Consider the following 10,617-nt stretch of genomic DNA (forward strand, 5'->3'; position numbering starts at 1 on the left):
CTTCCGTGCTCTTTCATCTCTCTCAGGAAGCCTCTGATTTCTAGAATTTCTAGAGATCTTCTTCCTCATCAATTTTCTTCCTTCCCTCTAGTTTTGATGAATATAGGCCTTCCACTATCTCAAAAACAGGACAAAAAGATGATGGTGGGGGAAGTCCCCACAAAATCTTGTACACAGATGTTCGTAACAGCATTATTCATAATATGCAAAAAGAACAGCATTATTTCTAATAGTCAAAAAATAGAAATAACTTAAATGTCCATGAACTGATAAAAGGCGAGAGATATAAAAAACAGATTACTTGGCAATAAAAAGAATTTAGGTATGGGCAAATCTACATGTATACACCCTGGAAAAGCTATAAAAAATACATTGTCTTATTACAGTCATATGCAATCGGCCAGAAAAGGCAAATCCACAGAGACAAAAAGCAGCTGCCTATGCCGAAGGGACATGGGGATGGGAGATGGACTGCTAGTAGATAGAAAAGAAGGCATTGCTCACACAATAAGACTGTGATCTCTGCCAACTGTGAATGCACTAAAAACCATTGAATTGCACAGTTTAAAAGGTGAATTATATTTTAATAAAGTTAAAATAAAAGGGAACGGAAAACCTTCATATTTCTCTATGACCACTACTAATGACCAGCGTTCAATCTTCCCCTTCTATTGCTAACATTTTGATCCAAGGCACTGTGACCACCTAGTGGCTGACTCCACTCACCTTTACTGAGTCATCCTGCACCTTCTTCCAGACAATTTTCCTGACAAGGCTCCCCTCTATGGCCAGGCCCTTCTCTTCAGCTTGATAATTCCTTTTCTCTGAGTCTTCTTGCCCACAAGCCACCACGTCTTGATTTCTCCTCTGCATCATCTCTCTCTTTCCATCCTGTGGTCACTAACCCTATTCCGAGCCCTTCTCACCTGATTTTGAACCAGATCTCTTAACTGAGTGTAATGGCTTCCCGTTCCCAATACACCCAAAAGCCCACCAGAGTTGATTAACATGGAGATACTGTCTCCAATGTCAGAAGCCATCAGCAGTCTTTCCCGACTACAAAAGAAACCCTAAGCTCGGCTGGACTCAACAAATAAATTTCAAGGGAAAGAAGTAAAGTAAACGCCTATGTTTAAAAGAATGTAATTCTTCTTTTAGCCATGTTGATGTAACCGGTATTGGATTTCGCTCCTGTCTTAAATAACTATAAGATTAAATAAAATACTGTGAAATAACTATTTTTGGCATTGGACATTGGAGAACCCATGATGGGGATCCTTGAAAGAAAACAAGTAAGATGGGGTTGGCTTCCCCTGGAATGGACTGGCAGAGGCTGCTGAGACCAGCTGCATCGGAGACATTGGCACCGGGCCTCAGAGGAGGTCAGATACAGCTCTCGGCCTGAATCCTTACTGTTTGCTGATCATGACTTGTGTGTGGTACTAAGCTACTGACTTCCCGAGTCAACAGTCTTGCCCGGGAGTTGACTGTCTGTGAGTTCTGTATGGCCATTGCTACAAATTACAGAACCTCGCCAGATGTAGAGTGCTGTGGGAAGAACAGTTGATGTCAGAATAGAGGCAGAAGGATGTAGAGTAGAGGCACATCTGACCCCTGCCTTGGGGCTGAGGGAGGCCACAGGCGGTCAGGTATGGCCTCCCTTGCCGTTTACTGCAGGGAGCAGAATCAGAATCAAGGCTGAGCCCCAGGACATGAGGGTCACACATACCTCCACTCTCCAACCTTTTTACCAACACTGATGCTAGCCGCCCTCTCACAGAGCTCTCGGCTTCTCTGCTGGAGTTAATCACTTGTTGCAGTGGCCCCAAGATCTCAGTGACCATACTCAAGACTATGGGGCTGATTGGGGGAGTAACATGCTACAATTCAGGATCGGGATCAGGATCAGCAGGGGAAAAAAAAGATTGACTCGGGCGACAGTTCTTTGATCAGGGCAACTTCTTAGCCATTCCTGCAAGCACCCCCCTCTCTGCCACCCCCCACCCCCCCGCTTCAGCCCTCAGTCCTGTATCATCTTCCTGCTTCCTGGTTCATCAGTCCTCTCAAGTTGATGAGTCAAAAGAAGCCCCTGATTTCACATCTGATCCACGGACCTGACACAACTGACTATTCCTACTTTTGCCACCGTCCGAGCCATTTCATGATATAAGTTTCTTTCTACATACACACACCTAAGAGCATACCTGGTTTTGCTCTTCTAGAGAACCCAGTCTAACACACATAAGAAGCAAGCAAGTTTTGACCCACACTGACATGGGGAAAAAAACTAGTCAATAAAACAGACACCAACCCTGAGATGACTCCAATGATTAAATAAGAAGACAAGGACTTTACCATAACTATTAGAAATATGCATGTTCATGTTGAATAGACCAATGTTTCATTTCACATATTTATTTTTACCATGTATTTCTGTGTATTTTACATGCATAACTATGCGTGTTCAAGTAGTTAAAGAAAAGGATGGGCATAATGAGTACACGGTGAGACTCTCTGAAGAAATGAAAATGATAACTATTAAAAAAAGAAGAAGGCACCCTGGTGGCATAGAGAATACAAGTTGGGCGGCTAACCATAAGGTCAGCAGTTCAAAACCACCGTGGCTGCTTGGGAGAAAGATGATGCTTTCTATTACAATTGATTTATGGATTGATACAAGATCTGTAAAAGCCCCTCAATAAAACGATGAATGAATTTATTTTTCTAAAGCATGGAAGTTCTGGAACTCGTAACTATAGTATATAAGGGTGGGGGGGAGGCTCCCAGTCTCTTAAAGATTCATAATGAAAAACATAGATAGAATGATATGATGTCAATCTTATGCTTCAAAACAATCCAGCCGAGGAGAGGGCACACGGCAGGGAGTACAGATGAAACGAGAGTGGCTATACAGTGATGAGTACTGTGACTAGGGGACAGCTACAGGAGCTTACGGTACTGTTCCCTCAACTTTTGTGTATGCTTGACATTCTCCATATTAAAAATTTAGAAAAAAGAAAAAGTCCAGTTTCTACAAGAACAAGCAATTTTAACTGTATGCTATGATGTTCAAATGAAGCTCTGCATACCTATCATTCCTCTCTCATCTTTGGAACATTCCCTAAGGTATGCTGTATGGACAGCATTTACACTGATTCGCAGGAGAGCGGGTCACAAGAGACCATGAACATTTGGGCTAACGTCATTTTCTCCATCTCTGCTGGGAGCGATGTATATTCACTCACACACAAACACACACGCATTTGGATATTTGATTTTACAAAATGGGGTTATATTGTTCTATAAATAACTTTTTAGCAACAATGTGTTTTGCAAACATTATTCCATGTCAAGAGATAAAGGTCACTATCATCTTTCCTTAAGGAGCTGCATACCATTCATTGTTGGGAGTCTACATACCCGGTACTACGCGCTAAACTCTATCATCCAATGGAAGACGGAGGTTATCTGCGTCCGCATCAAGCTGGGGGGAGCATTAGAACACATATGGCTTTAGGGACGCAGATCCTTTAGACACCTTAGTCTAAGTCTGTTTCAAACTATGCAGCAACAAGCCATAAAACAATAGACTTTGAGTGTATTTTGAAAATACAGCACACAGCAAAATCCATTAACATCCTCTGGTTATCAACATAAACAGAATTTAAGTACGTCACAGAAAACTCCTTGTTAATGTTAGTATTTTCCAAATCACCAATGCACTGAATCCTAAAGTTTATTTCTAAGTTGACTTGGCAAAATGAAGGACACATTTTCCTGCAGAAGTCATGTGAGACTGGTTAGAATCTCGAGTAAGTTGACAAAAGTCTAAATTCATAATACACGACAAGCTCTCTTCTAGCTGGAGGTAATATATTATATATTTAATATATATTTAAATAACCAGTTTCACAAGAGAATTTTCAGTGGAGGAATCTAAGACCTTCAGCAAAACTAAAGTCACAGTAAATAAAAGTTCTTACACGTCTTTATAGTTGTTAAAACAAAATAAGCATTGGTGAATAAGACAGTAATAGCATGATCTACATCTTAAATTATGTTGCTGTTGTGAGATGTCTGAAGTGGGTTCCCAGGCACAAGGACCGCTCTGCACAACAGGACAAGACTCTTGCTGCATCGGACTCAGTTGTTGCTGCCTGAGGCCCCCGTTGTAGCCACGGTGTCAGTCCGTCTCATTGCTGAGTGTGTGCGAGTAATTACCGCAAACCACTCTTGGGCCATGGGAATCTTAAGATCTCTCTTCCCTGTGCTATAAACCACACAGTCAGCTTGCTAAGTTGTACAGTAAACCACACAGTCAGCTTGCTAAGTTGTACAGTAAACCACACAGTCAGCTTGCTAAGTTGTACAGTAAACCACACAGTCAGCTTGCTAAGTTGTACAGTAAACCACACAGTCAGCTTGCTAAGTTGTACAGTAAACCACACAGTCAGCTTGCTAAGTTGTACAGTAAACCACACAGTCAGCTTGCTAAGTTGTACAGTAAACCACACAGTCAGCTTGCTAAGTTGTACAGTAAACCACACAGTCAGCTTGCTAAGTTGTACAGAATATGGAAAGTAAATATTTCCCTAAACTTTTTTTACTTTCACTGATTTGGATAATAGAGTATCTGCTAAGTGTACAAAATTCAAATATATCAAGAGTAAAGTAAAAAGCAGTATAATTCCACCATCTAGAATTCAGAACAATGAGCAACTGGCGGCACTTAGTAGACACTTCTTTAGGTCTCTATGCATATGAGACAGTTATAGAACTCTACATGAACAGGATCACATTCCCTGTTCCACACTCTGCTTTTGTTCTCCTACTGCATGTCAACAACTATAAATCCTCCTTTTTAAATGGCTACAAGTTATTCTATTGCATGGAATTCTGAGCCATTCCCTTAGAGAAGTGCATTTCCAAGCTTTCCCATTCATTATGTTTAGAGAGTTACATTCTTGCATACTTTGCACACTCATCCTATTATTTTCTGGGGATTAATTCCTAGAAGCAGAGCAGTTTGATGAAGCTGTATTTTACAACTTGATGCAGATTGCCAGATAGCCCTCTGGGAAAGCCAAACTAGGTTAGGCCACACTCCCACCAACGATGTCTTTCTGCTTACATGTTGGGCGGACACACAGGTCCGGTTTACTTCCATCAACTTCTCTCATCTTTCTCATGGCTATACTGACTAAATATCGAGAATTTCACTTTCAGATGTCCTCCCTTGACCAAGCCCAACCTCCCCCACCCCTTCACCCCCTCACCCCCAATTATCTCCAATCAGTGTAACTCACCAAATTATCTGGAATGAACTTTTGACCATTGCCGTCAGGTATAGACTCACTGCTATTGAATCAATGGCAACTCAAAGGCACCCTGTAGGACCAGGTAGAACTGCCCCTGTGGGTTTCCAAGCCTGCAACTATGGGAGTAGAAAGCCCTGTTTTCTCCCAGAAGCAGCTGGTGATTTTGAACTGCTGACCTTTGGGTTAGTAGCCCAATGCCCAACCACTATGCCACCGGGGTATATAGAAGTAAAGCTGTCTTAAATTATTTTTGGAAGGAGGTGGGATATGAAAAAGAAAGATAACCTCACTACTTCAGCCTACCATGTGATGAAAACTGACATTTAAGGACAATTTACTCTTTAAATCATTCACCAATTTTCGTGCACAATGTTACCATAGGAGGCTTCATTTTGAAGGCCTCTACTCACTCTGTTATGAAACTGAGTACCTACTAAGTGCAGGCTTTATGCTCCAGGCTCTGGGAAGAGAGATAAAGAAGATAAGATCCTTGCCTGTGCAAAGCTCAGATTCTAGTAGTGGAGGTAGAATTGTAAACACACACTTTTGAGATAAGTATAGGTAGTTTGATACAGTAAAGGTGGACAGCCTCAGAAACCCTATATAAGGGTCCCTATGGGTTGGAATTGACTCAATGCCAGTAAGTATTAATGCTTAGAAGCCTGGAAAATTAACTTAATGAAAATCTAGGAAATCAGAGATGCTAGAGTTAAGCCAGGAGAGATCAATTCAGAGGAGAAAAGGGACAAAAGTATAAAGGAAATAATATGCTTTCTTATTTGCCTTCCCCAGACATTCTCTGAGCAAAGGATCTTGGATAGTGGCTTCAGGAGTTCAAACAGGGATTCCAGTATGGTGCTACCAGTGTGAGATTAAGCAAAGAGGGAGTTCCTAGGCCCGTGGGTAGAGATTCTGCACTGAGTCTAGGGTTTACTGCCAGTGATAATACTTGGGAATACTTTAGCCCTTAAGACCCTTGTTACCTTCCCTCTTGGTTCCAAGACACTGACCTATCTCTTCCCCTTTCCCACCATCACTACTTATAGTTTCTACCTATCTTTAAGTCTATGATGGAAAAGAACAAGTCTTAAGAGTTTCTCAAATCAGTATGTCATTAATGAGCTTAATGTTAAACCATTAAATTTGAGCCATGTTCATAGGTGTAGGTCTGCTTATAAAATGCATAAACAAATGTGACGAAAGCTGATGGTGCCCGGCTATCAAAAGATATAGCGTCTGGAGTCTTAAAGGCTTGAAGATAAACAAGTAGCCATTTAGCTCAGAAGCAACAAAGTCCACACAGAAGAAGCATACCAGCCTGTGTGATCACTAGGTGTTGATGGGAACAATTATCAGGCATCAAAAGAACAAAAAATCGTATCATTGTGAATGAGGGGGAGTGTGGAGTGGGGAACCAAAGCCCATCTGTAGGTAACTGGACAGTGCCTTACAGAAGTGTTGCGGGGAGGAGATGAGCCATTCAGGGTACAGTGTAGCAACGATAAAACATACAACTTTCTTAAAGTTCTTTAATGCTCCCCACTATCATGATCCCAATTCTTCCTTACAAATCCGGCTAAACCAGAGGATGTACACTGGTAAAGATAGGAACTGGAATGACAGAGATTCCAGGACAGATAAACCCCTCAGGACCAATAATGAGAGTAGCAATAAAAGGAGGGTAAGGGTACGATGGAGTAAAAAGGGGGAACCAATTACAAGGTTATACATATAATCCCCTTCCGAGAGGATAGACAACAGAAAAGTGGGTGAAGGGAGATGTCGGACAGTATGAAACATGAAAAAAATAATAACAATTCATAAATTATCAAGGGTTCACGAGGGGGGAGGTGAGGAGGGAGGGGAAAAATGAGGAGCTAATACCAAGGGCTCAAGTAGAAAGCAAATGTTTTGAGAATGATGATGGCAACAAATGTACAAATGTGCTTGAGACAATGGAGGGATGTATGGATTGTGAGAAGAGTTGTTTGAGCCCCCAATAAAATGATTAAAATTTTTTAATTAAATAAAAATACAAAGAAAATAAAAGATTTGTAAGAGCCCCCCCAATAAAATGATTTTTTTTAAAGAACAGATATATAAGCTATGGTTCCTATTCAACAGAAATGTACCAACTTTAGTTAGGGATGCAGATAGTGATATGGAGTAAGAAACTGCTAAGTATAAGATATATTGTGCTTAAAGCTACAGTGAGCGGGAGAATGAGAAAAACCTCCGTGTCCTTCTTGAGAGGTTAAATATAATATTCCAAGTGGGAAAGGTACACATTGATGCTGATGATGAGTCCAGTTACAAGAAGATTTGCAACGGAATTATTTTGTCAATCTAGCTGGGTGACAAGGGGAAAGAAAAAGGAGAGAGACACCTCCATGTACTCATCCTTCATTTTGAGCCGTGAGGGTGGCAGTCAGTGCTTGGAAATGTCTTTGGCTTTAGGCTAGCTGTGAACAGGCGGCTACCAGAGCCTTCCCTCCGGATTTGTCCTTCCTTTGCTAACCAGGAGCTCTGCCTCTGGATTGTAGCAGCATTATGGGGTATAGTGGGATGAGTTAAAGGAACCACTAATTTGGCCTGACTTCCTGTGGTTACGTTCCCTAAGATTGCTTGAACCAACCACTATGTGTCAAAAACCAGAAGTGTTTTTTAACAAATTGTCAATGGTTCTGCAATCTACAAAGAGGTTATTTATATATATGCACCATATATACTCGAGTATAAGCCAACCTGAATATCAGCCAAGGTACTTAATTTTACCACAAAAACTGCATTAAAAATTTGCAGAAAACTTGGCTTGTACACAAGTATATATGGTATATATATATTTCTACCTTTACCTTGACTGTCTCCCCAGAAAATCCTATTACCTGTAAAAATGAAGTCTAAATGATGTCTTTATTTCTTGTCAAAAAAAGAAACAGAAAACTAGCCTGATTAGTAAGTAGAGTGGGAACTTGAGTCTAGATCTCAAGACAGAGATCACAGCTTTTTCACAAGGCTGCTCCCTCATGTCTACTGCTACCCTTCCCTCTAATCAGTCCAAAATGATGCCGACATCATCTTCCCTTATCATCTCTCAATTCAAATATTCCTGTGGCTCTTTACTACTCATTTCCACCAACACTGACACACTAAACTTTATCTGCCTATCAACCTTCCTCTCTGAAAACACCCCCTTTACTTCTGTGTACACTCATCATACTTGTGCTAAACTGAATGCTGCATGTGGATTTCTTTGGAGAGAGGCCATGCCATTCTATGGAATAGGCCTTAACATATATTTTTTTAATCAGCATTCTCTTCAAATGCACATTTTGCGTCTTACCAGTTATGGAATTTTAGCCATTCTGCTTCCTCTACCCTTGCTTTCCTTGTCTGCACAGTAGGAATATTGCTAGCATATGTAAGGTTACCAAGTCCTTAAAAAGGCACTTAATAAACAGTTGCTATTCCAATGGAGTGCTCTTGGCACTGTAGAATAAACATTTCACTGCTAACCACAAGGTCAGCAGTTCAAAAATACCAGCTGTTCTGTAGGAGAAAGATGAGACTGTCTGGCTCCAGCAAAGATTTGGTCTTGGAAACCTTACATAGTGTAACAATGAGTTGGAATTGACTTAATGGCAATGGGTTTGGTATAATGATGAAAATATTTACCTCACCATTGTTGCTCTCCATGACACACGCCTAAGTAGCCTCATCTAAAAATGGTAGTTCCCCTCTTCCTGCTGTCTTTAAAACCACTTAATTCTTTATTTTCTTACCACTTAATTCTTTCCTTTTTTTTTAAACAATTCTTTCCAACAAAGATTACTGTATCCACCCACAATAGTTGTGTCTTGAGTGAAAGCTCACCATTCACACTAACACCTATTTAAACCTACGCAAACATCGTTCTGCCTCCCCTTCACTTTGAGTCTCTACAACAGAATAGTCATATTTTGTATGGTTCCCCAAAGAAGGAACTGTATTCTGGTAATTGCGTCAACATGCTAGTTTTAAAGAAACCTGGTGGGTGTTCGGGCGCACTTCCAATTTATCTTCGGCTTCCCTTCACCGTAGCTCTAACAAAGAAACACCAATCGCACAACTGAAGGGGGCAGAACCCAAACACTTCAGGGAATATCCCGTAATCCTCAAAGGTGACACGCGGTAACGTGATGGGGGCGAGGCTCCCCGTCTGCGCTCCAGAGAAGTGTGGTGGCGAGGCGTAGGGCGGATGTGCCTTCCTGCGCGCCGGGGTGTCTGGGCGCCGTGCACAGCCCCCTGAGCCCGCCCAGGAGCGAGCGAGCGACGGCGCGAACACCCGCGGGGCTGTCTCGGCGGTGCTTACCTCTGCGGAAGAGCAGGTGGGCTCCACTGGGCGCCGCCATGTTGGCGCCGGTCACGTGGCCGCGCGCGCTCTCCGCCCCGCCCCGCCCCTCCACGCCCCGCCCCGCCCCCGAGCGGTCCAGTCGCCGCCCAGCCGAAAACCCGCGGCGCCGGGGCAGCCCGAGCAAAGCGCGCGTGCGCGCGGCGGGCTGACTGCGGGAGCCCTCGCGCGGAAGCGGCGCCCGCACCCGGGCCAGCTGGGGACTCCGGCCGCGAGAGGCGGGCTCCAGCCGAGCTCGCGCGCACGCTCCAAGCCCCCGCGTCCAGGTGGGATGGAAGAAGCCAGTCAGGTAAGCGTGGTATCCGGTATTTATAAACATCCACATTTTGATGCATGGAAATATGAAGTTGGGAAGAAAAAAAAAGCACCATTTAGCGTTCACCATAGTACTTCACATCGCCTACCACTTTGCTGCAAATGATTTCCCCGGACTTAGCTGAAAGGTAAAATCTGCTTCAAAGTCACCAGCTGCCCTTTGGCTGCCTCCGAGTCTCCATTAGTCAGCAGAGCCGCCAGACAAGACAGCATCCGTGTGCGGTTGCATGATGTATGCCAGGTACCCGGTGGATGTGTTTCCTTTCTCCAAGGTTACTTCCCGCTAAGCAGTGTTAGTGGAGTCTCGATCCTGACCTAAATGTGACTTTTAGAATGAGGGATGCCGCCTGCGGTTTGCGCTGCCCAGAGATGGATCCTACAAAAGGCCATGGATGAGTCCAAGTGACGATGGGGCCCATACTTAACCAGTCTCGCTGTTCTTACCTGCGGGCTGGGTTAGACTCCCAGCTTTTCTTGGGCCAAGTGTTTTCCTTCATCGCCCGTGAAATGTGTGAAGAAGAAACTGAACTCTCCACGGACCCAGGCAAGCCAAGAACGTTAACACTTTCCTGGACTTTAAATACAATAGGGACC

The 10,617-nt window shown here is 43.1% G+C and overlaps 1 protein-coding gene across 3 annotated transcripts in view; it reads right to left on the minus strand.

Moving 5' to 3' along the window:
- Nucleotides 1-9,737, minus strand: part of METAP1D (methionyl aminopeptidase type 1D, mitochondrial) — a 90,215-nt gene extending 80,478 nt beyond the window's left edge. For 2 of the 3 annotated variants that reach the window (XM_075529277.1, XM_075529281.1), the window contains exon 1: nt 9,670-9,720. Coding sequence is in view for 1 of the 3 variants with exons in the window: in XM_075529278.1 (XP_075385393.1) it covers nt 9,670-9,709 (40 nt within the window). In the remaining 2 variants the exon portion in view is untranslated. Of the gene's footprint in view, nt 1-9,669 lie in introns of all 3 variants that reach the window. The other variant, XM_075529278.1, reaches the window with a different exon arrangement.
- Nucleotides 9,738-10,617: the final 880 nt, after the last annotated feature.

Source organism: Tenrec ecaudatus, chromosome 13 (assembly GCF_050624435.1).
Source record: "Tenrec ecaudatus isolate mTenEca1 chromosome 13, mTenEca1.hap1, whole genome shotgun sequence".
In the NCBI taxonomy this organism is placed as follows: Eukaryota; Metazoa; Chordata; class Mammalia; order Afrosoricida; family Tenrecidae; genus Tenrec; species Tenrec ecaudatus.